Source organism: Brachypodium distachyon, chromosome 1 (genome assembly GCF_000005505.3).
Source record: "Brachypodium distachyon strain Bd21 chromosome 1, Brachypodium_distachyon_v3.0, whole genome shotgun sequence".
NCBI classification, from domain to species: Eukaryota; Viridiplantae; Streptophyta; class Magnoliopsida; order Poales; family Poaceae; genus Brachypodium; species Brachypodium distachyon.
In genome coordinates, this window is record NC_016131.3 from 7,444,527 (window position 1) to 7,469,201 (window position 24,675).

Here is a 24,675-nt window from a genome sequence, read left to right on the forward strand (position 1 = left end):
GGGATTTAAAACAGTAGGGCGTGGGCACTGTGGTGGCCGTGGCAGAGGCACGCTCACACTGTAGGGGGCGCAATTACGAGAGTGTCCTCGCCTTGTTCGCACCTGGAGGTCGGCGGCCTCAACGGTAAGATGAGCGAGCGAAGGAGGGCAAGGGCGGAAGCGTGGGGAACTTGAACTGCGGTGGTCAGGTGGGAGGATCTTCTGTGGAGGATAGAGGCTGAGAACATATGGCCCAGTGGGGTTCCTTTCTCGGTGCACGTGTTTATAGTCAGGACTGATCAAGAATGAATGAATGATAGTCCGGAGAGCAGATAATGCAAGCGACGGCATGTAAAACGGAGTGGCATCCAAGCGATCTCATCCGCAAAAATTTGTTGATACAAAGAAAGGAGATAGAAAGAAAACAAACATTTGGGGCTAGAATGCTGGAATTTCATTTTTGAATTTTAGAAGTCAACTTTTTCGGTTGACACGAAATTGGTTACAGGAATTCAATTTTAAATTTTATGAAATCACACTATAACTAACCCAAATTTCTCCCTAAAAGCCATTGTTTTTTTGAAATTGTCTCTCATTCTACAAATTCATGTGGTAGACAAGTTTAATTTTTTAACCCAGAATTCAAATTTAGCCAAATGAAATCCTATAAAAAAATGATTGTCGCTAAACGAGCTGTAAGACTATTTTGCCTTTACTTGTTACCTTATATCTTACACCTCCAATGATTTGTATGGTCTTCAATACGTGACTTTTTACAAGGGTTTTGTAAGTACTGCTTCCTAGGGTAATATCACACGAACAATATGTGCTCGTCTGTATTCTTTTCTTTTTAGCGCATTTCCAACAGTCTGGCCACAATGCTAGTATATAGTACGTCGCTGGTACTCGTCGACTTACACTGGACACCCATGGACATCAGCAAGGTAAGTATCTTATGGATTTTGGGAATGCTTGGATTGGTTCTAAATTGGATCACAATAATAAAATCGTCATGGCCAAAAAAGTGTACTTAGTTGGATAGTTGCCAGCTACTCTATTAGCATTCCAATGACTTTTAGTCAATTTTAGTTTAATTTTTTTGGATAAAATTGGTCAATTCATGGACAATCAAATCCGTGGTCAATTATTTTGTCGGCCAAATTTTGGTAGGTTAAGAATAGGCTTGTTCACGTAACATGAACACGTGAACCGCGCTTGCAATTTCACCATAGTTTCTAGCATTAGATAGCAAACAATGCTAATTGCAGAATTAAAAATCGATCTAGGGAAAAACTATTTTTTTTTCAGAACATGCTTGCTTGATGTATACAGACTTGAAGAGCTCCCTCTTTGTTCCCTTATACAACCTCATATGAGTATCTACAATACTCTCTCTGTTCCATAATATAAGGCGCCAACGCATTTTAAAGTCCAACCTTGACCATCAATTAGACGAAAAAAATGTGAATTATGTGTTATAAAAATTATACCACCAGATTTATGTCTGAAAAAAGTTTCCAACGGTATAATTTTTATAATACATATTTCATATTTTGTTGCTCTAGTTGGTGGTTAAAGCAAAATGTTAAAATGTGTGCGTGCCTTATATTATGGAACGGAGGGAGTATCTATAAATGTCATATAAGTATGTTTAGTATGAAGACATATATCAATACATATTTAATAAAACTAATTTAGAGTTATAGATATCGGTAGTTTTTTTTATAAATCTGGTCAAATTTGAATAAGTTTGACTTAAAATAAAGTTAAAGCATGTTATAACATCTCTAAGTCGATTAGAGTGTTTCTAACCTATAACATCTGCATGTCGATTGCGCTGTTAATTTCCCAATCTTATTGATATTTCGTTAGAAGACATGCAAAACCTATAAAACTTTTTTTTCCCGTATTAGAACTGTCTAGATAGCCCAAAATGCAACTATAATTTTTCTCAGATTTGTCTGGCTTCGTCCCTCACATTTGTCAGGTTCCAGCTGCCTATCCATTGGATGGCCAGTGGCGTTCAGGTTTGCAGAAGATCTCGCCCAACCACGGAGTGGACCACGCACGCTGCCACGCCCGACACACCATTGTCCTCGCTCGCTGCGTAGCCCGTGACGTCTCGCTGTCCCGCCTGCAGCCAGAGTCCGGACCCCTGGGCCCTGGCCCCGCCTGCCAGTGCAGTGAACCGAGGCAAACCCAGGGCCCATTCTTATACGTGGTGGTGCCGCGCCATTCACCGTGGCCGCGTCCGGCGTCCCGTGCCGCTTGCCCGTCCCCGCCCGGCGCGGCGAGGCATCTGTACGCTGCCCCGTGACGTGACCTCTCCGTTTGCTCTGCCCCCGGCCGGGGAGGGGGGGGGGGGGGGGGGGGGCTGGCTTGCTTTCACCACCCTGCGGCTCTCCGCTGACGAGACACCACCTCTGGCCTCGGCTGGCGTACCGGCCGGGCCGGCTTTGACCGCCAGCCACGTCGGATCTTATAACTGTCGCGCTCTTATAACTCGCCGTGGGGCCTCGAGTGTTTAAAGACCCGACGTTTTAATGCCCGTAAAACATGTCGAACCAGCGGGCCTGATCACCCCACCGTCCTCTTGCCCCGATTTCCGGTTGTCGTCGCTAGGTTCTCCATGCTTCGTTTCCATCTCAGTGCTTAGCTTCACTGTCCTGCTCACTCACTCACTTCGCTGTACAAGTCTAGAGTAGGACTGTAGGGCTAGTGTGCAGTGCACTGCTGAAAACATCAGATCGTTAATTGCAGCACTCCAGCCGCTGCACTGCACGACCGTAAATGAAACACTGCCAAAATTCATTCCAGGAAGCGAGCAGTGACCTACTACGAGTACTAATCTGAGTTAATGAGGCGGAGGGATCACGTTGGACCCATCTGCCAGCATGTACTACGGGTCAAAAGCCAGCTTGCAATTCACAGTGAGAAGTGACAACAATCACCAGCACACGGGAGGAACGGGACCCGCCCGGCCGCCCTAATGCCGGTGCCAGTTTTGAGAAGTGCGCGCCGCAGGGGTCTCGGTGTCCGTGGCCGTGCGTACGGCGCTCGAAGCGAACCCCGGCGGCAATGTCAGCAGCCGCGCGAACCCGGCGCGATCTTTTGTTTCTGTTTCTTCGTTCGTTTTCTTTCCGTGTCTCGAGATTTGTCGGGCTCCTTTTACTGTGATCTTTCGCAGCCCGGGAATCGATCAATGCGCCTGCGTGGGGCCAAGAGAAGAGGTCGAGAAGGATAATGTTGGAGCAGTTTGATGATAGGTTGGTGTGGGGGTGGGGGGGGGGGGCATTAGCGTGTTAATATTGCACGATCTTGGCATGCTTTTTCAGAACACCTCTTCAACCACACGATCTCTTGATACACCTCTTGAACCACGATCTTAATTATCGGTGGAGGATCGTCTAATTGCGTACAGCTCTTTTGTATTTCTTCCAAATTTTAAATTGTTGTCGAAATATTACATGTAACTAGACGCTTTTTAAAAATAAATACATTCATATTTGGACAAATTTGAGTTAAAAACTTAGAATCAGAGAGAGTATCAGTGATATACTCCCTCCGTCCATATTAAGTGATTTTCTATTACATATATCTAGACATTTTAGACATAAATACATTCATATTTGGACAAATCTAGTCACCTGATATCTGACGACGGAGGGAGTAGTATTTGCATTTGGTTATGCCCAAGATTGTTACGCCGGGAATGATTGTGTCTATGTAATCATCTTGTCTTGTCGTATTGATCTCGAGACGGTGCTTATCGAACCACGCACCATAGTCCATACGGAGTAGATCTCACTTTATTAGAATTAGAAATGTTTGTATGACGTACCTCGCAGTTTCGCATTTCTTTAACCTTGTTTACACGTGCACAAGCTAAAGCCTGATTCTGATTGACGTGTTCGGTGGAGCTGGAAATGATCATGCCGTGACTTTGTTGACCAGATTGCGTCCGTCCATTGGGCATCCAACCCTGCCAAAGAGTTGATTTTTGTAGCATTTGCTCTGTCGCGACGTGAATCTCGAGTGCTTTGCTTGGGAGGCGTGCGTGCATATCCATCACGGCCATGCGGAGTGGATAAATAAAGCTGCGTAATCCTTGTTCCAAAACATTGCTCCGCGTATATTTTGGACTACCGGAGCACTACTACCATGAGTGTTACCACAAGATCTGTCGCTAAATTTAGTCGGCGTGCGTAATCAAAATAGGTTTACGTGCGGTCTGTGTTGGCGTATTGGCCATTGCCTTGGGGTGGTTCACACGTCCTTTTTGTCCATTCGTGGATTTCCTTTGCTCACCGCTTTCCCTCCTTGCTCGGCGAAGAACAGAACAATTGCGCTTTATCAGCGTATCCTTGTTTGGAGCGCTAGATCTTATTCGCCGCTCAGGAAACACGGTCGCACAACCGATTTCCCGTCCCCGGAAGCTCACTAAACAAAGACAAAAAGAGATCGCACCAAGCCAAGCCAAGCCAGCAACGATCATCAGTGCTAGTAAAGGTGGAAGCAAATCCCACGCCAGCCCAGGAAAAGGCCCCGAGGTCAAGGGACGCTTTCCCACGGACGCACGCACGCAGTGTGCTCGTAGTGCCGACCGTCGACCGCGCCGTCGTCGCACGCACTGCCCGGCCCCCCCGGCGACGTCGACGCCCCGCACGTCCCCGTCCGAGACGCGCGCATTTCCGCCGCTGGCTTGACCGCCCGGCCTGCGCGCGCTTTAGCAAATCGTCTCCATTCCATATGGGCCGCATCAGCTGCTAGCCTAGCGAGCCCCGGCCCACCGGCGACAAAACCCGCCGGTCGCCTTCAGACACCCGAGACTTCTTCGGTCGCCCGCGCAAACAAGCATGCGTGCGAGACTTTGCTGTCTCGGCCCCGCGCGCGCGGGTGGACGGCGCTAGCTTTTCGTCGCGCGGGCCGAAAGGTGACGCTTCCGACGGCGAGTGACGTGTGTCCGTGTGTCCCTGAGGCCTGAACGACGAGCGAGCTAGGCCGATTTTTGAGTTTCACGTTGCGGGCGGTGCTTCTTCCGATTGTCACGTAACCATTGATAGCTACTGCGTGCATTGGAATGTGGAATGTGATGCATTGCTTGTGTCGTTAGGCCATCGGGTGATCATTGCGCGCGTGAGTCTTTCGCTCGGCACCGACCGACGCTTGGCTTCAGGTGCGCAGCTAGCGCTGTTTTCAGAAACGCGCGGCTTGTATTTGTACATGTGTCGAAACAAACAAGCGGCACGAGGATCTCAGAACACAGAAGGGGATCCAGAATTGCTGTCACTCAAGCCAGCATCGGGTGCTCGAGCTGACCCCACAACTTACTTACTGGGAGCCCAATAGCCTATATATCCTTCTTCCTTTTACGATCATAATAGGCTATATATCCGGTTTCATGGATAAAATGGAACCGGGAGCGAAGTGGCATTTTTCTTAGATACTTCTTCCATTTCTAAATACTTATCGTTGTTTTAGTGTAGAATCGGAGGGAGTAAATTGTATTTCCTTGCTTGTTTCACCTGATGTGGGAGATCTTTATCGCCAGCCAGCCAGCCAGTTGTAGTACTTTGCAAGTTGCGGCTCCATTGTTTCCGCTTAATTAGAAAATGTGAACTATGATCTCTTTTTTTTTAGGGAAAATGTGAACTATGATCCTGCTTTGCCTACACTCTGCTAATCACAATTCAGCTTCGGTAAGGCAAAGTCGAGTTACTGATACCCCGAAAAGGATAAGGTTTGTATTGCTAATATAGGCCTAGTGCTGGCCGGGCCGGGTGTTCTAGCTCATTTCTTCTACTGCAGCTGCTACACTGTCTAGACCATCTCAACTAGCGACGAGTCACTGTCTCATCGATCAGTCTAGTTGTCTACTTGTCTTGTTCCTACGTACTGCATAAAATTGGTCGGGGGTCCGGCAATGGTCCATCCGGACGGTACGTGCGTGGCACTGCATAGGTGAGCGGACACAGTGATGTCCCCATATCATGGGGGTATTATACCAGCAACGGGCCGATATCCTATTGCTGTGTGATTGAGAAGGTTGGCCCACGAGGATCATACAGTACAAGGAATCCATCCACTTGTCTCAGAGTGGAAGCACTGTGGCATGTGTATACGGCAACGTGAATGCCGCCTATTCTTGTGTAAGCCGTAGCCGGGCATGATTTGCATCCAGTCGAGCCCTCGGACGCTATAAACCACGGTGACTACATGGCGTGCCTTTGCGGGTTTCCTTTGTCTTTCAGGTATATTACTATTAAGAAATAATAAAATGATGGCTATTGATAAATTTGTTTTTTAGGGACACTATCGATAAATATGTAAGCAATGATGTTTTTAAAGCAAAATGAAAGCAGTGCTGCACTGATGCGGTCTACACTACAGTGTGAGATGGAAAGGAAGCACACACCGGAGAAGCACGCACAGGCGCAAATGGGCTCGTGGCCCACGATGCGAAACGACCAGTCCACAGACAAAATATGCAGATCGTAGGTTTGAATTGGTTTGGGCCTGAGCAAAGTCAGATTCGGTCCTCCAGCCAGTTTTGGGCTTACCCTGGACCTCAACGAAAGCCTGAATGTAAAGACCGTTGATCTTAAGCTGCTGCAAAATCTATAAGTCCCCTAAAATTAAAATGTTATCATCAATCTAAATTTTCCCTAAAATTTAAAAGTTATCATCAACCTTAATGTGATCCCGTAATTTGAAAGGGAACGAGGGAGGAAAAGAGGCCCTTTGAGTGTTCTGTTGGAGTAGTTTATTTTGAAAGGAGTTTATTTTTAGGATAAACCCTTAATAGGGGTAGAGCTATTTGGCAGTCGCCGTCACGGGCGGTCGATTTCCGACCAAGTGAAGAGAGGAGAGCCGATGTGAAGCGATGCTACTACCCATTGCAGTGTCCCTTTGGCTTTGTTATTTCAACTTTGCTGATCACGGATCTCATGGACTCTTGAAAAGGTGCAAAGCAAACACAGATAGTCATAGTGTTACTTTTGGCTTTCAAAATATACCATTCTTGCTCAAAGAAGCAAAGAAAAAATTTGAGATGTTCTTTCTTCCTGATTCGACCATGTTGTTCAAGAAACTTGATATGACAATATTCAAATAATTAATTGTCACCGGAGAATGGGATCTAGTGTTCGCTGGTGGACAAGAAGCCTTGGCACTGCCAAAAAAGAAAAAAAAACTATTTTTTCACACCTGCGTTTTTTAAGAGAGGCATATTACCTGAGCTTAAAATACCCTCTCTCCTTTGAAAACTGTTGTAAGTCGTCGCTGGCACGACTGGAAGAAATACAGCACGATAAGTCGGTCTTTCTGCCGTATCCTGAAAATAAGGATTACCCAATTAATGCCCCAGCATTTCGCTCAGTCGCCACAGAAAAAGGGAAGAAAAACACAGCGGCACTACACGCAAACGACTCGCAAAGCCGCAAAAGCCATAAAAAACGCAACAGCTGGAAGCGGCGCCACAGAGACGCGCTTGCTCGCAGCCTAGCACCGTCGCACGGACACACCCACCCACCGGCGCCGCCCGCACACACCCCCACCCGGTTCCGCGATGGAGAAGGCGCTCGTGGAGCGGCTCGAGGCGGCGGTAGCCCGGCTCGAGGCCGCAGCTGCCTCCGGAGCTTCGTTCTCCTCGGCGCCGCGCGACTTTGGGGAAGTCCCGGGGGCGTCGGATCCGGCGATCGTGGCCTACGACGAGTTCGTCGCCCAAGCCATAGGCCGCCTCACGGCCGCGGCCGAGAAGATCGGAGGCAAGGTGCTGGACGCTACAAAGGTCCTCGCTGAGGCCTTCACCGTCGCCAAGGACCTCCTCATCCAGGCCAAGCAGCTCCAGGTACGGCGCGCTCATTTACCCTGCCTCGATCTGGTGGTTTCGGCTGTACTCGGAGCTTAGATCTGCAGTTTTTTAGTTGATATTGGGAAATCCGATGCGTGTCTGTGGAAGGAGTTGCGCGGTAATGGTTGATCGAGCCGAGATTTTGATGCATGGCCAGGAATTTAGGGTTCTGTTGATCGAGACGGTTGGAGCTGAGGTCATTCTATTTGAGTGGCCTCTCTAAAGAGCAATTCAGTTTAGGATGCCGTCATGTACATCAATACCCTGTATTTGTATTTGGTCGTGCATTGGCACATGAAGTGAAGTTAGTGCATCGGTTGATGGATCTGGAAAATCCAATCCCCATTCTAGCATCACTGAGCCATTTTTTATTATTGTGCAGAAACCTGCATCAATGGCTAATGCGCAGGATTTCTTTAAGCCTCTTAATGATGTTATTGGGAAAGCAATTGCTATGACTGAAGGAAGGAGGCCCGACTATTTTAATCATATGAAGAGCGTTGCTGACAGTCTCGCTGCTTTGGCTTGGGTTGCATTCCTAGGAAAAGATTGTGGTTAGTGAAATAGCTTCATTGGCTTTAATTCCTGTCAGTTGTTATAAAAGATACACGGCTGATTTCATTTTCTTCCTCTCTGTAAGGCATGAGTTTCCCAACAGCACATGTTGAAGAAAGTTGGCAGATGGCTGAGTTCTATAATAACAAGGTATTCCTTTGGTTAGGCCATTTTTGTATATTTTTTTGTTCCACTATACTTGTGGCATTATAGGTACTGTTCTGGATAGATTTTGAGTAACAAACGACTGATCAGAATGCTTTCAGTGTTCTTTCCTGTTGGAGGGATCCACAATAGATTGGTGGGATGCAATGATAACACACTGCGAATTTTCATCCTTTTTTCTTCAAGCAACAAACCCCCTTTAGCTTTTCTGCTTGTTCACTACTTGCTTATTGTCCTTGTTAAACAAATTTATTTTGAACCTTAACTAGGTATAAATTCATCTTCCTTTACTATCACCGAGGCATAGTTCGTCGGTTGCTAATATAACAAACAAGGTTCAAGTTACCAAAAAAATAGATGCATCAAATTAACTAGCTGAAAGGCAAACGAATCTTGTCCACGTACGGCTAAAGGACATCCTGAAAAAACCTCTAATTAAAATAGAGCGTGGTGCAACCGCAATTGCAGAGATGTGACGTTGATCTGCTGACGGCAAACATTATGTGATTGATTATTATCCATAGCAAAGTCGCATTTGTTTTTTGAGCTACTTTCGTCCTACGAAATGGATGTTGAGTCGACGAAAGAGGGTGAAGTGAACACACTCCAAGCTATTAGACCAAACACAAGATGCATAGGAGAGCTGAGCAAACAAACCAGGGAAAAGGGAAGTGTGTGTTGGGGGGGGGGGGGGTTCGGTAAAAGTGCCGTTTTCTATTCTGTTGGGCTTGTATCTTGTGTTGTTACTCAATGAGTTGGAGAGTTCAGATATTTCTTTAGATACAAGCCATTCCGTATGCTCCAATGTTGAGCGACATTAGGTTCTATCTAGAACCAGGCTCAGAAGTAGACGACGGAACAAGGATAGTTCGTTCAATCGCACCACCCAGGAGATTTGGACAGGATTTGGACAGCAGGGCAACGGTCTGGTCTGGATGAGGCAGAGGTCAGCACTGCAGGTGTTACAGGCTGGGTCTGACAAGGAACATATGCTCTGAGAGTAAGAACAAGGATAATTGTTCTTTGGTCGACTGTGTCACTCAGGCAGGTCAGCATAATTGTGTACGGCCGGGAAGTTGAGATAGGCCAGTGTTATGTGTACAATTGTAAGGAAAGAGGAGTGACAACGTTAACCTGTCAGCATAATTCTGCAATGGAATTGTGGGGACTGCGATTTTTCTTACAACTTGTTCACCTTTTAAATGTTAGATGACTTGATACTATTAAAATTGCTCAGAGTAGCATAAGTGCAGAAAATATGCTTTTCTTCTAAAACTTTGATGAAGATTTTTTTTTTGCATATTGGTTAAACCATCACATGCTAATTTCATAGCAGCAGATCATTTTGGAGGGAAATATTTGCTTATGTTTTTCCTGCATTACTGACGATTCTGATTAAAGTTTTTAAGATGCTCTCTTGCATAGAGTGATTTACTTTGTGAATTGCATGCCAAGGCTTTTAGAGATCCAACTGAACATTCATTTTCATTCAACTACAGGACCAAATGTGTATTTTTGTACTTGTTTGGTTCATGATGCATATGCACCATTTTTGCCTTAGGTTCTTGTGGAGTACAGGAACAAAGACCCTGACCATGTTGAGTGGGCTAAAGCATTGAAGGAGCTCTACGTACCTGGCTTGCGGGATTATGTTAAGAAATATTACCCTCTTGGACCTGTCTGGGGTCCTGTTGGTGGTGCACCCGTTTCCCAACCAAAGGCCGCTGCTCCAACACCTAAAGCACCAGCGGTTAAGGCTCCTCCTCCACCAGCTCCACCTTCAGCTCCTCTTTTTAGCACAGAGAAATCTCCAAAGTCCGCGAAGCCTAAAGAAGGAATGTCAGCTGTCTTTCAAGAGATCAGTTCGGGCAAACCTGTGACTTCAGGTGGATGGAAGCATTTGCTTTGTCTATGCCCCGATGATTTATTTTCCCCTTTCAGAATAACAGACATATGAAGCCCCATTTTTCTTGTGCAGGTTTGCGGAAGGTTACTGATGACATGAAGACTAAGAACCGTGCTGATAGAAGTGGTGTTGTTAACAGTACTGCTGCTACGGCTCCTGCTCCTGAGAAGACTTCTCGCGGAGCATCCTTTGCCTTCAAGTCTGGACCCCCAAAACTTGAGCTTCAGATGGGTCGCAAGTAAGTCTTACTGTAGTTCTAAAAATACTGTTGTATTATCTTTTTCTTAGAATCAAACAGTTGTATTATCTAGTCATATATTATGTAGGACGTTAGTGTAGGTTGATGCTGGTATATCATGGGCTTAATTGATGTCCTGCATCAGTGCCAGGCGGCCCAACCATGTAGGATTGTGGGGTAGTTTGGAAACCTTATGTTGATTGGGTGGGTTAGAGGAGCTAACTTCCTTCCCCGAATCAGTTTTCTTGTAGTGATGATATTCTGTATATGTTTCGTAACGGAGCATCATTTACTAAGTAGGATAATGTTGTGATTCTGGAAAAGTGGCCCATACTTTTTTCTTAGGTTATAATTCTATTTAATATTCCCTCTGAGATTTTAAAAATGGCAGATGGGTGGTTGAAAATCAAGTTGGCAAAAAGGACCTTGCTATTGATGATTGCGATTCTAGACAATCCATCTATGTGTATGGATGCAAGGATTCCGTCCTTCAAGTAAATGGTAATGTATATCTGTACTTTGGATATATTGCATTCATATGTAAGATTTGGTCAATAGTAACTGTAAAAAAAATTGCAGGTAAAGTGAACAATATCACTGTTGACAAATGTGCTAAATTCGGAATCGTTTTCAAGGTTAGCAAAAACCATTCTGGGACAAGAGGACCTCAGTGAATTTGTGTTGCACTGTTGTGTTATTGATAAGTTTGTGTACTATGTATTTGCAGGATGTTGTAGCAGCTTTTGAGGTTGTCAACTGCAACGGTGTTGAGGTGCAATGTCAGGTATTGAATTATTTTTGTGATGTTATGTTTATAAATTAAATTTAAGTAGTTGATTCCTTTGTACTACTATTCTGCTCAGTCTAAAAAGGCTGCTTGGTCTGTGTGCCGGTGAAACCTTTTGAACTTTGACCCCATACTGTTGTCTTATCAAACTTGAGCACGCCGAAATGACGCAGTATTGCATGTCTTTTACAATCTGTAACAATATATTTATTATATGGATAGTCAAATATATATGAACCCAAAAAAGAAAAAAACTTCGGACTGAGATATGAATTTATAACCGCGGATGGAGGAAGCCCTTTTAGACCTGCAGAGAAACTTCGTTTCAGAACTGCAGCATTGTATTGAAAACTAGAAAAGTAAGGAAACCTCCTTGTCATCCACTTATTCTTAGATGATCTAATAAGATCACTTTGGTTTCTTGTTATTATCCTTTACTGCCAGAGGTATCTGTTGCTGAAGATATTATGTTTGTCGGAAGTTTATTGCAACACTTCTAACTTATCAATAATTGTCGTTCTTGTGTGTATCCTCTCTATCTCCATCCACTTATGTGCTTTGAAGTGGCTTATTGACAATAAGATTTGTTTGCCTCTTTACTTCAACTAATATTTTGTTATGACTCAAGCTTTCACGTGCTGTTAAAATCCCTGCTTATTTGAACTTCTGTATTTCCGTACATTCCCTTATGTTACTTTTCAGTTCTGGCCCTTATATCATCCAATATATTACTGAAATATATTACTACCTCCGACCCATATTATTTGTCTCAAATTTGCCCAAACATAGATGTATCTATGTTCAAAAAACGTCTAGATACATGTAATATTTCGACAAGTAATTCCGGCTGGAGGGAGTACTAATGTTACCTCTGTAATTTGGGGTTACAAATTTCAACAAGCTAAATTATCCCATATATCATCCAATATATTACTGACATACGGTCCGTCTCTACAAATCCTGGCCCTTATGTTACTTTTCAGTTCACTCCTCTTTTGCCATAGTACTGAGCTAATTTTCTATAGTTGTTCCTTTTCCTGCCATCCACATAACATCACTAGTCTACAGAATTTTGTTTGCTTCTTGGAGTGTCGTGAAGGACCAAGTCATTGTCTTTTGCTTGCAGGGCACTGCACCAACAATATCAATCGACAACACATCTGGGTGTCAGTTATACTTGAGCAAACATTCACTGGGAGCTTCCATTACTTCAGCTAAATCTAGTGAAATGAACGTGTTGGTCCCTAGTGGCGTCACCGATGGCGACTGGGTAAGCCGTTATTTGTATTCACGTCCGACTTCCTCTTCTGTAGACTAGTGCAGTGCAAAATAGCATTATGAGTACTTGAGTAGCCTAGAAATAAGTTCCAACACGCTTGGACCTAACTTTGGTTCTTATGCTTCAGGTGGAGCATGCTTTGCCTCAGCAATACATCCATAGTTTCAAGGACGGGCAGTTCATCACCTCACCAGTTTCTCACTCTGGCGCATAGATCTGATGTTATCTTCCTTTTTTGTGTTTGTTCTGTTTGGTTGGTTGGTTGGTTGATGCTGCCTCTGCCTTGTTTCTTAAGCTGGTGGTATGCTGAGAGTTGTAGCCGTTCTCGGCTTCTTCTGAAGCATTAGGTGTTGCCTACGGATTGTTGTTTCCGTTGTCCATGCTCAGTGCGCGATGCCTGTATGTTTAACTTGCACATGGTTGGTATATTTGTATGGCAAGAAACTACTTGTGTATGTTTGAGCTGATCATTCTTTATACAACATGATTCTCAGCTTGTCACCACACTGTCAGTGTCTTTGTCTCGTTGATGTGGGTTCTTTAACGTTGTGAGGCTGTCATCTGTTTCCAACACGGATGTTTCTGGGCTTTACACTTGAATTGTACATGACAGTTTCGTTGCAACACCACATATCAGCAAACCATAAGGTGGCTCAAGCAATACACTGGCAACAAATGGTATAGACCAAAAAAGGTCAGACTAACAAAGACATAAACCAGAAACAAGCAACAAGGTTGAGCACTTTGATAGTGCGAGGCGATTCAGCAGCACTACGTGTAGAACGAGAACAGGCGCCGGTGCTAGTACTATTCACCGACCCCGGCGCGCACAGGCCGGTAGGCGCCGCTGAGCCCGGCTGCGCCTGCACCAACGGAAACAAACAAGAGCAGGCTCCATCATAAGTTCGTACGAAGTAAGAAACTCAAAAAAACGCGTGATCAAACGTGAAAAAAAAACCCACCTGTGGCTGCTTCCCCGGCACGGTCGCGGAGCTCGCGGGCTGCAACGCCGGCGCCGGCGCCGGCGCCAATCCTGCAGTCCCGTTCCTCATGAGCCCCGTCGGGTACATCTCGGCCAGGGCCGTCGTCTGGAACAGCCCGAACGACTGCTCCGACGGCTTCCCGGGCTTGAGGTTCTCATCATAAACCGCGAACAGGTACGTCTCCACGGACTTCCCCGGCATCCGCGGCGTGCCGACCATGGACCGGAGATGCGACACCAGATTACCCACGAAAGCACGCGCGTTCTCCACGGACGCCCCGGCCTCGTCGGCACCGCCCGCGTGCGGCCACCCGGTCTCCGCCACGACGACCTCCACGTCCTTGTACCCTTTCGCGTCCAGCGCGGCGCGCACGGCGTCCACCTGGGCGTCGAACATGCTGGTGTAGGTGAGCCCGGACCCGGCGTCGGGCCGGCCGGCGTTGGGCTGGAACAGGCAGAACGCCAGCGTGTCCGGCCGCGGGTCGCTCTGGTACGCGAAGTACGGGTACGGGTTCACCAGGAACGGCGAGCCCGTCTTGCTCAGGAACGCCAGCAGCGGGTCCAGGGCCGTTGCCAGGCCCGGCTTGAACGCGCCGGAAGACGGCGGGTCGGAGGAAGCCAGGACGTCCATGGCGTTCACGGTGGAGACTTTGATGCTGGAGTTTGGCGGCAGCGCGTCGTGGATGTTCTGGAGGGCTGGCACGAGCTGCGAGGCCAGGGAGGCGTCGTCGCTGAAGAGGACTTCGTTGCCGACGGAGATGCCGGTGATGGCAGGGGAGGATGTGGATGGGAGGTGGGCGGCGACCCAGGCCGCGGCCGCGGACGGGGAGGAGGCGAATGAGGGGATGTCGCCGTTGGCCGCGCCCAGGAGCAGGGAGATGCCCGTGCCCGCGAAGGCGGACACCACGGCCGGGTCGGTTCTGTAGAGCCGGACCTTGCCGATGGTCGTGGATTTGAGGAGCCGCGCCGTGGATGATGGCGGCGGGAGGTTGTCGGCCACGTCGCCGTAGTTGATGCCGATGAAGGACTGCGGCGCTGCAGAACACGTGTGTCATTGTGTCAGTGGTCGGCAGCGGCAGGAATTGAAATGCACTCGCTGGGGTTGCTCAGTTGTCACGACCACAAAAAGGTTGTGCGTTCTAGGGAATCCAAATGGCCTAAGCAAATGCATGTGGAGAAATGTTGTCAGGGCAGTACATCTAGGTGTCGATGCACGGCCGGCTAGCTACATGTCACCGTTCGTCGCAAAAAAAAAAAGCTACATGTCACCGTCACAAGATGAGCGAATACGATTTTATCACGAGCGCGCACTCATGATTGGATTGGATCATTTCCGCTACTAAATATTTTGCACGGTCGAGAATACTTGTATTGGAAATGCACTCATTGTTCTTTCCTTGAGATGTTCGTGCAGGGATTCATTTCTTCTTCGTTATGCAATGAAACCCTGAGAAGGTCGAAAGCTATGCGAGTCGTGGGGACTGGAGCGTCGGTTGCCTTGCACACGCTGTTTTCTCTTTCTTCTTCGTCGTGCAATGATACCCTGAGTTTCTGGCTAGCGGGAATCAATATGTGGACATGTGCTCGGCTCAAATCTCGAAGGAAAAAAAGGGAATAAAAAAACAAAAAGAAAATCTTGCAAGGTCCAAACACACCTCAATAGCAAGAACAGAAAACAGACAGGACCGAAGGCAGGAGAAGAGCCTCCATACCTGCAAACGGGAAATGGATGAGCTGCCAGAACCCCAGGAGAAGAAGAAGAAGAAGCGGAGTCTGCCTCCTCCCTGCCATCTCCGGCTGTTTCCCCGGCTCTCGATCAGCTCTCTGTTTTTGCCTCTGCTTCCTCGTACCCTTTTGTCCCTTGCTTCACTTCCGTGCTCCCACGCACCCTGCAGCTTAATAACTAATGCTAAGCTGCTCGGGCTCTTAGTTGCTTAGCGAGGAGGAGAAAGGAAAACACGGTGGGCTCTCAAGCCTCTCTCTTTCTCTTTGATCGCACAATAATAAGGCTGGAGGAAAGCAGAGTGAGAGGGAAAGAAACCAAAGCGCAGCGCTATAAAGCCTCTCTCCCCGCTCCTCCTACTGCGAAAATAAAGCCCCCGCCCTGCCTTTTGCTTCTTCGGGGGAAGGTGGCAGCCTGATTTGAACGACCCGAGTGCTGCTGGCTGAGCTGAACACGACGCGGTGGAGCCAGGAGGCGTAGGAAGTGATCGGGAATCCGGGACCGAGGTCGGCACACACTGCAACAGTAGTGTTGCTGGCCCTTTTGCCGTGGTGTTCGGTTCTAGAATCTGGATAGGTAGTCCTCTTTCTCCTACCTGTCTATCCCACCTGCCGCCGTCGTGCGTGCTTTAGCTAGCTAGCTAGTGGCGTGACGCGCGGGCACGCATAACGGACGCCAACGATATACGGGTGACAGACAGGGCGGGTGGGTGCCGGTGTTATTTTGGGATGCACGAGTGCGTGGTGACGAATGTGCTAAACTGACCTTTTGCTGTTCATTTTGGCCCGACGATGGTGTGTAGTAATAACTGTAAAAAAATCAGTAGGCTTGACGACAGTACGACACGAATCACCTCCAAAAAGTTGAGACGCGTGAACTCGACGACTTCCAACGGCTATAAAAGAGCAAGTTCCAACATGCATAAAACCCAGATCTACGGGCCATTGATCTCCGGCCGCGGGGATTTGTCCACACAGGACTCTGCAAGATCGGCCGGGACCTTCAATAATCTGCCGATCCCGAGAAAATAGATGAACACCAGGAAGTAGAGAGAAACATGAGCTCTTTATTAATTTCTGATCTCAAGTGTACGTATAAGGGATAGCCTTCTCTCCTTTATATAGCCCAATGGATAAGAGCCCACAACAAACTATTAGGTGGACGAACGAGTCAACAGGGGGGTTGGTGGAGGGCGCACGACTCGGTGGCCACCCCACCCCGTCGTTGGTTCCTCAACACTCCCCCTTGGGCGATTATCCGTACGCTATATGCCTCAAAAACTCCGAAAAAACTCAGTGGGAAAAACACATGGAGAAAGAGAGCATATGACACGTTGCTATATTGCACAGATTTTCTCGTTAAAAACCTCATGCGAGAAACACAAGAAAACTCGATAAGGGAAAAAGAGTACAACCTACTCAATCTCCAAGATGAGTACTTGATCGCCATGATCAAGATTTAACGATGAGTATGTGAAGTATCTCCTCCTGAACCTTGCATCTCTCTAAGTCTCAACATACCGATTCCACACACACACCTTTCAAAAGTGGATGCCGGTAGTGACTTGGTGAACAAATCATCAAGATTTTCACACGACTTAGTATGCAAGACCTTTACCTCGTTCATCTTTTGCAACTCATGTGCATAGAAAAACTTAGGATTTATATGCTTGGTGAGGTTACTCTTCACATAACCCGTTTGTACTTGTGCAACACAAGCTGCATTATCTTCAAAAATAATGGTGGGGGTCTGGACGGTGTTCAGCCCACAGGTCTGCTGAATTTGGCGAACCATCCGTCGAAGCCATACACACTCACGTGATGCTTCATATAGTGCTATGATTTCCGAGTCGTTCGTCGAAGTCGATATAAGACTTTGCTTTGACGATTTCCATAAAACAGCAGTTCCACCACATAGAAAAACATATCCAGTCTGAGACTTGGATGTATGCGGGTCCGACAAATACCCTGCATCGGCATAGCCTATCAAAGATAGGTCTTGATTCCTTCTATAAAATAGCCCAAGATCTTTGGTCCCTTGTAGGTACCGAAAGACATCTTTAACACCTTTCCAATGTCGTTTGGTAGGTTCGGAGCTGTACCTAGCCAGCAAATTGACGGTGAACGCAATGTCCGGCCGTGTACAATTCGCGACGTACATGAGTGCTCCAATAGCACTCAGGTAAGGAAATTCTGAACCTAGAACTTCCTCCCCCTCTTCTTTCGGCCTGAAAAGGTCCTTGTATTGCTGTAATGACCGCCCAATCATGTGAGTCTTTGAAGGATATGCCTTGTCAAATCCAAATCTTTCCAACACCTTTTGAGTGTAGGTAGACTGGTGCACTCAAATCCCATCATGGGAATGTTCCAGTTGCAAACCTAGACAGAACTTGATTTTACCCAAATCCTTCATCTCAAATTCCGACTTCAAGTAAGAACTTGCTTCCTCAATATCCTCAGGTGTATCGATGATATTCAAATCATCTATGTACACCGAGATTATACAGAATCCATCTTGGTATCGCCGTATAAATACACATGGGCAATCTTCATTGCTCGTGTAGCCCTTTTCATGTAGAAAATCGCTCAGGCGATTATACCACATTCTACCCGACTGTTTAAGTCCGTACAGTGACTTCCTGAGTTGAACACTGTATAGATCTCTGTTTGCTCTGTCTTGGTTCGGAACCGGGAGACCATCAGGTATCCTCATATAAATGTCCGAATCCAAGTTACCATACAGGTAAGCAGTAACAACATCCATCAATTTATTTTTAAGTCCATATTGACTGCCATTGAGATCAAATATCTAAAGGTAATTCCATCCATGACTGGGGAGTCGGTTTCCTCATAATCGACCCCAGGTCTTTGAGTAAACCCCTGAGCAACTAACCTTACTTTGTACCGTACTATCTCATTATTTTCATTTCTTTTGCGGACAAATACCCACTTATAGCCGACGGGGCGTCGTGGGGAGGGGTTCGACACACAGGTCCAAAAACCTCTCTTTTGTGCAGAGATAATAATTCGGTAGTTATTGCCTTCTGCCAATCTTTCCAATCCGACCTCTTCTTACAATCAGCGAGCGAGTTAGGCTCGGGGTCAAGATCGATGATTGCGACAATTTTTTTAGCAAAGTTTATGTCGACATTAGCAGTCGCTCGGTTTATTGATCCTCCCGTATTAACATAATCTATGGCCATTTCGTCATGGGGCGCATCATGTGCATTCTCTTTCTCAACAGGATTTCCCATTCCTGGAGCGAGGTCCTTTAGTTTTTCCGCGCCGATGTGTGCGCTCACATCTCTGCTGGATGCTTCCACTGTTGGAAGGTTAAAGTCCGGAATTCCTTGCGCTGGAGATTCCGTACTTGTGCCAGGTCTCAATCGGCTCCCCTCACTCTCTCGGGGCTTTTTAGTAACCGAGTGTGATAAATCCCCCTTGCCCTTTTTCGTCGGGCGTCCCCGAGTACTTGGGATTTGAGGAACCGGATTTCTCGTCCTTTTAGGCTTTGGACTCGAGCGGGTAGACCCACAGGATCCTTGGGTATCTCTACCCTTTCTGGTACATTGCGCGCAGGCACATGTGATTTTGTCACACTTCTCAAGTCACTAAAGTGATCAGACAGTTGATTCGCTAAAACATGCAAATCTATTATCTTTTGACTTCTCTATGTGTCTCACTTGTCCGCGGGTCATTTGCGTGGATCCCCGTGACTTGCCACGTCGATTCTCGACTTTTCTCATCAAGAGGTTGATTTCCTCCCCCTAAAGTCGGGAAGAGATCCTCGTCAAAAATGCAGTCAGCAAAGCGGGCCGTATCACAGTCTCCTGTCATGGGGTCCAGATACCTGATTATGGACACAGTCTCATAACCAACATATATCCCCGACTTACGGAGCGGTCCCATTGCTGATCGCTGAGGGGGTGGTATCGGTACATATACCTGGCAACCGAACCTACGAAGGTGGGAAATTTTCGGTGCCGACCCTTGCGCTAATTGGACAGGTGAATGGATGTTGTAGGCCGTAGGTCTATACTTGATGAGATTTGCGGCGCGTAACACTGCATGCCCCCAACACGTGGTTGGTAAATTACAACCCAGAAGGAGTGGTCTGGCAATGAATTTAATCCTCTTAATCAATGCCTCCGCTAGACCATTTTGCGTATGGACATGCGGTACGGAGTGCTCAACCTTAATGCCAAGTGCCATACAATAATTATCGAACGCTTTTGAAGAAAATTCTCCAGCGTTGTCCATTCGAATAGACTTTATACGATGATCCGAGAAATTATTCCTCATTTGCATGATTTGCGACATCAACTTGGCAAAGGCATGGTTCCGTGTAGACAACAAGTTAACACATGACCATTTAGACGAAGCGTCTATGACCACCATGAAGTATCGAAACGGCCCCGAAAGGGGTTGAATCGGACCACATATATTCCCTTGGATGCGTTCCAAAAACACAGGGATTTCATCACTCACTTTCAATGGTGATGGTCAAATGATTAATTTCCCCGTCACGCATGCCGAGCACACGAAATCATCATGATTCGGAAATTTTTTAACATTCACCCCACGCCCATTTGAGTTGTTAATTATATTTCTCATCATTCTAATACTCGGGTGGCCTAGTCTATCATGCCATAAGGAAAATAGTTCAGAGCTTCTAAATATAGTCTTTAAGGTAGTGTACACGGGTGGCGCTACAATCTTAGTGGAGTAAAGCCCCGTGTCGAATGAAGGGAATTTTTCAACAACATGCTTACCGTGGGCATCACGCTTTGTGATAAGTAGGCACTCTTTGCCATTATCATCATCGGTCTCCACATGGAGGCCGTTTGCGCGGATTTCCTTAAAACTCAAGAGAGTTCGAGTCGACTCTGGGTACAATAATGCTTCCTCAATGAGCAAAGTTGTTCTCATGGGAAGTATGATAGTAGCTCGTCCAGAGCCTACTATTTTTGACTCCCCCTGCGATAGTCATGATACTCCCAGGAGTCTTTTTAATGGACTCGAAATAACGAGTTTCTCTCAAGATGGTGTTTGTGGTACAACTATCCACAAGGCACGTTTCCTCCATTCGAGCGCCACGTGTTCTAAAATATAGCATCTAATTAATTAATGAAGCGAGGAAGTAGCAACATAATTAGGTAAATGCGACATACATTTCAAAACATAACAAGCCATCAATATTAATAAAGGAATTAATGAATGAATTCAACATCCAATCGCCATAAAACCAATATGTTTTGCTCTCATAGAGCTTACAATAAACCGATTATTCAAATGTATCAAATGTATGGAAACACACCACCATGCAAATATAAAGGAATAAAGCAAGCTAGGTAGCCATGAGACCGTTGACCTCAAACGCAATGTCATTTGCGGTCACATCATCCATGGTGAAAAGTGCTGCAGTGTCTCCCAAGTCCAGACCAAATGGAGGATTCCCCGAGGGCTCAACATCCATCGGTGTGGTGGTGTTAGTAGTGGATGCCTGTAACATCGCCAAGGATGGCGGCGTAGGGATCATCTGTGGCGGCGCCACTTGGGGCGCCACAGATCTCCCCCCCCCCCTTAGATGGTGAGGTTGGCCTCATGTGCCTTCCTCTCCTTATAAGCATCCGCTACGTGCTGAGGTGCGCGACATTCGCGGGAATAATGAGACTTCCCGCCGCACCTAAAACACACTTGGGGCCCCTTTGGCACCTTGGCCTCCTTCTTGTCCTTCCCTGCCTTCTTGCCCCTCTTCTTCTTGAGGGGCTTGCGGATTTTGAAAGCGTTGGCCTGCACTTCTGGGCGCGCACTAGCCCCAGTGGTTGCACGACAAAATTCTTTTTGAGAACCTCGTCATGCGCCTCAGCCACTTGGAGGATGTCGATTAGCTCAGAATATTCCTTATAGTTCACCTGCTGATAACTCCGGGAGGACTGCACGGCATCCGAATGAAAGGTTGAGAGAGTCTTCTCAATCTTCTGGCTATCGGTGACTATAACACCGCATAGCTGAAGACGAGTACAAATTCGGTGTAAAGCCGAGTTGTACTCACCAACGGATCGAAATCCGCAAACCTCAACCGGGCCCATTCCGCGTCTGCCTGGGGCTGGGTGGAGTACTTCAGTCTTTCGAACCGGCGTTTGAGTGCGGTCCATAAGGCTAAGGCACTCCCCTCAGCCATGTACTCAATCTTGAGTGTGGCGCAGAGGTGGTGGCGTAGGAAGTGCAAAGCCTGGGCATTCTCAGCCGACGTGGCGGCAGGGGCACGTTTGCCACCCAAGCCAATCGGGCTCAAGAGTTGTTTACCCTTGAGCCAGATTTCCACATCAGTTGCCCATGCAAGGTAGTTACCACCATGCTGTGCAAGTTCGTCAAACTCGCGCTTGGTGATTGCCGACATCTGCAAATATGCATGATTCCATTTAGATTCCAATGCATAATTGCGATGAAAATACATTTGTGGTTTAATGTGGTGTTCCAATATTAAAAACATGTGATTCTATGCTTCATAATACGATTAAAAGTGTTTGAACAATTAATCTACAGCATCAAAAAGCACTAAATAAAAGCATGTTAATATTAATGGCATGTTAAGCAAGTGCAAAGGGCAAAAAAATTGCCCAAAAAGCACATTCCCAAAGCAAATTTAGCCTAATTATGCGATTTTAGATAAAACAGATAGTTCCAGAGACATATATGCAAAATAACACAACAGGGATAAAATGCATGAAATTTACTGAAACGTCCCGGACTAAAACGCAAAATTCCTGGCCCAAGATGCATTTTGGGTTGCCAGCCCATTTCCCCTTTTTTTTAGCCAAAAAAGGGCCCATCCTGCGCGGCCCAGCTGGGCCAGCCGCGCCAGCCCCTAGGGTTTCCCTTGGGCGGCGGCCAGCGCACCGCCGCAGCGGCTAGTGCCCCGAGCAGCGGCGGCTCGCGCGCCCGGGTCAGCAGGGGCCTGCGCGCACGCGGCGGCGGCTGGCCGGACAGTGGCAACGCGCGCTCCTGAGGCGGCGGCGGCCCGCGATCGAGGCTGCGGCAGCCGGCGCACTGGCGGTGGCGGCGCTCGCGCTCGGAGGCAGCGGTGGCGGCACTCGCGGTGGGAAAAATTGGGCGGCACGGCTCGCGGCCATTCATGGCTGCAGTGGCCGGCGGTGCGACGCTCGACGGCGTGGCACCGTCTCCCCCAAAAATTGGTCAACAAGTCTCTCATGCGGCAAGATCTATCGGCAATTGTGCCGGCGACTTGGTTAGCAAGCGACCCGCGAGGAAAATCCAATCTTGAGGTGAAATACAACAAAACGAAACTAATTGCAAAAACGGAATCGTAACGCAGAGAGAAATCCATTTTTGCAATAAAATTTCAGATCCAATACCTCCGTGATTTTTGTCAAGAGCCTGCTTGGGTAGGCTCGATGAAGGCTCGGGGTAGAATCTCGTGCTGATAACGTGTTGTGCAACTCCTGCCGGCTGGCCGGTCCCGAGGTTGCACACTAAGATCGTAGTCGAACACACACACAATCACGAAATACAGTAAAGTAGATGAACAGCATGAAGTAGAAAAGAACAAGAGCTCTTTATTAATTTATGATCTCAAATGTACGTAAAGGGGTAGCCTCGTCTCCTTTATATATGTTCAATGTATAAGAGGACACAACAAACTATTAAGTGGAAAAACGAGTCAACAAAGGACTGGGAGGCGCAGGACTCGGTGGCCACACCGCCCTGTCGTTGGTTCCTCGACATGTAGAACCGATTTGGTTTCTTCTTCCATTCCATGCCACGAGTCACAGGCAGAGCGGCCAGAGGGCGCTGTCCACCAAAGAAACGATTGCTTTCCACACAAGACACAATCTCTGGATGATTGTGTTTTTAATAAAGCCCGGCAGTGCCGCGTTTGACGCGGAACGGGAAAGAAATGGAGGGTGTTTGATGTTTCCTTTTTAAAGGCAGCAGATTAATTACGAAATGAAGACCTTCCTTTGTGAGGCAGCAGGTTTTACACCTGAGCAGCATTTGGGTCACCGGCCGAAAACCGAGTCTGCACCTGAGCCCCTGGCCGACAGTGGGGCCTATTCTCAGTTTTTTTTTTTGAGGCCGGCCTATTCTCAGTTCTACAGCACATTTTGAATGCACAAATTTGCGATATGACCAATAATTAATGCAATAGTCTTTCATTTTCCCAAAGAATGTCCTGTCTACTAATTTGAAGGTTTAACTTTGAGTAACAATTAAACTAATAATGTGGGTCACGTGGTATAGAAATTATATCGTTTTGATTCGTATCTGAAAAAGAAGTTCAGTGATATAAAATTTATAACACGCAATCCATATAGTATTACTACTTCCTCTGTCCAACAAAACATGTCTCAAGGTTGTTAAAATTTGGATGTATCTAAACATGACTTAGTGTATAGATGCATTCAAATTTGATCAAAGTTGAGACATCCTTTGTTGGACGGAGGGAGTAGTATAATTGAAGGTTGAAGTTAGACATAAAAATGTGTGAACGACATCCTTATGAAAAGTAGAAAATAATACTTAAATTATGTTACTATCTTCGTTCAACAATAGTCGGCATATTAGTTTGGCTTTGACCGACGCTCTAACCTAGAGTTGCTCCACAAATATATAATTATATGGCATAAAACTGATATCATTGTATTCGTATTCAAAAGTACTTGCTTATGGTTATGATTTAGATTCACAATAGTCCCATATAAATGAAGTAACTTTTGATCAAAACATTGGTCAACCGAAATCTAATATGCCCCTATAGTTGGTCTTTGTATTAAAGGGCGCTACTTCTACCTTTTTGCAAGCCCAAGGCCAGATGCCAGCGCTGCTAGTTTGTTTGGCATGCAACGAAATCATCATACATGTATCATCCTTCTTCTTCTCAAAAATAAAAAGCATCCTTCTATGTAATTCATAACATAGACTTTTTTTTAACCAGGGTTCGTAACATCAGGTTCATATTCAGAAGCAACTTTGTTGTCATTGTTAATAAAATGTTATGCAAAAGATAAGAATATCTCCTGCAGCGCGCCTCATGCGAACCGTTTGCAGAACTTGAGTAGTGGCCTCAAGCCCACACTAGGCCCGTGCCCGCAAGGCCCGATTGTTGTGTTTTGCGATGTAATTGTACCTGTTGACACTAGGGTATTAGATCTGGCATGACTGCCAAAGTACGATTTGCATCTCGAA

At 46.6% G+C, this 24,675-nt stretch overlaps 2 protein-coding genes across 2 annotated transcripts; one reads left to right on the plus strand and one right to left on the minus strand.

Moving 5' to 3' along the window:
* The first annotated feature begins 7,417 nt into the window (after positions 1 to 7,417).
* Positions 7,418 to 13,257, plus strand: LOC100833638 (cyclase-associated protein 1). The gene is made up of 10 exons (XM_003560425.4): positions 7,418 to 7,828; positions 8,214 to 8,385; positions 8,472 to 8,536; positions 10,113 to 10,437; positions 10,530 to 10,695; positions 11,087 to 11,196; positions 11,275 to 11,330; positions 11,423 to 11,479; positions 12,609 to 12,752; positions 12,889 to 13,257. Exons 1-10 carry the CDS (start codon positions 7,547 to 7,549, stop codon positions 12,973 to 12,975), a joined length of 1,464 nt encoding a protein of 487 aa, XP_003560473.1. The 5' UTR covers positions 7,418 to 7,546; the 3' UTR covers positions 12,976 to 13,257.
* A 66-nt stretch (positions 13,258 to 13,323) lies between these two features.
* On the minus strand, positions 13,324 to 15,872 carry LOC100836097 (glucan endo-1,3-beta-glucosidase 7). The gene is made up of 3 exons (XM_010232388.3): positions 15,456 to 15,872; positions 13,724 to 14,778; positions 13,324 to 13,624 (listed from the first exon to the last, which is right to left on the minus strand). The coding sequence occupies exons 1-3, from the start codon at positions 15,532 to 15,534 to the stop codon at positions 13,457 to 13,459; spliced, it is 1,302 nt and encodes a 433-aa protein (XP_010230690.1). The 5' UTR covers positions 15,535 to 15,872; the 3' UTR covers positions 13,324 to 13,456.
* Between the last annotated feature and the right edge of the window lie 8,803 nt (positions 15,873 to 24,675).

Bases quoted from the DNA above. Each gene is read 5' to 3' on its own strand.
- LOC100836097 (XM_010232388.3), bottom strand. From the start codon at position 15,534: ATGGCAGGGAGGAGGCAGACTCCGCTTCTTCTTCTTCTTCTCCTGGGG. The intron at 14,779-15,455 runs GTATGGAGGCTC...CGTGTTCTGCAG, and splicing joins CATCCATTTCCCGTTTGCAG to CGCCGCAGTCCTTCATCGGC. The intron at 13,625-13,723 runs GTGGGTTTTTTT...CCGTTGGTGCAG, and splicing joins TGCCGGGGAAGCAGCCACAG to GCGCAGCCGGGCTCAGCGGC.
- LOC100833638 (XM_003560425.4), top strand. From the start codon at position 7,547: ATGGAGAAGGCGCTCGTGGAGCGGCTCGAGGCGGCGGTAGCCCGGCTC. The intron at 11,197-11,274 runs GTAATGTATATC...AAAAAATTGCAG, and splicing joins TTCCGTCCTTCAAGTAAATG to GTAAAGTGAACAATATCACT. The intron at 12,753-12,888 runs GTAAGCCGTTAT...CTTATGCTTCAG, and splicing joins GCGTCACCGATGGCGACTGG to GTGGAGCATGCTTTGCCTCA.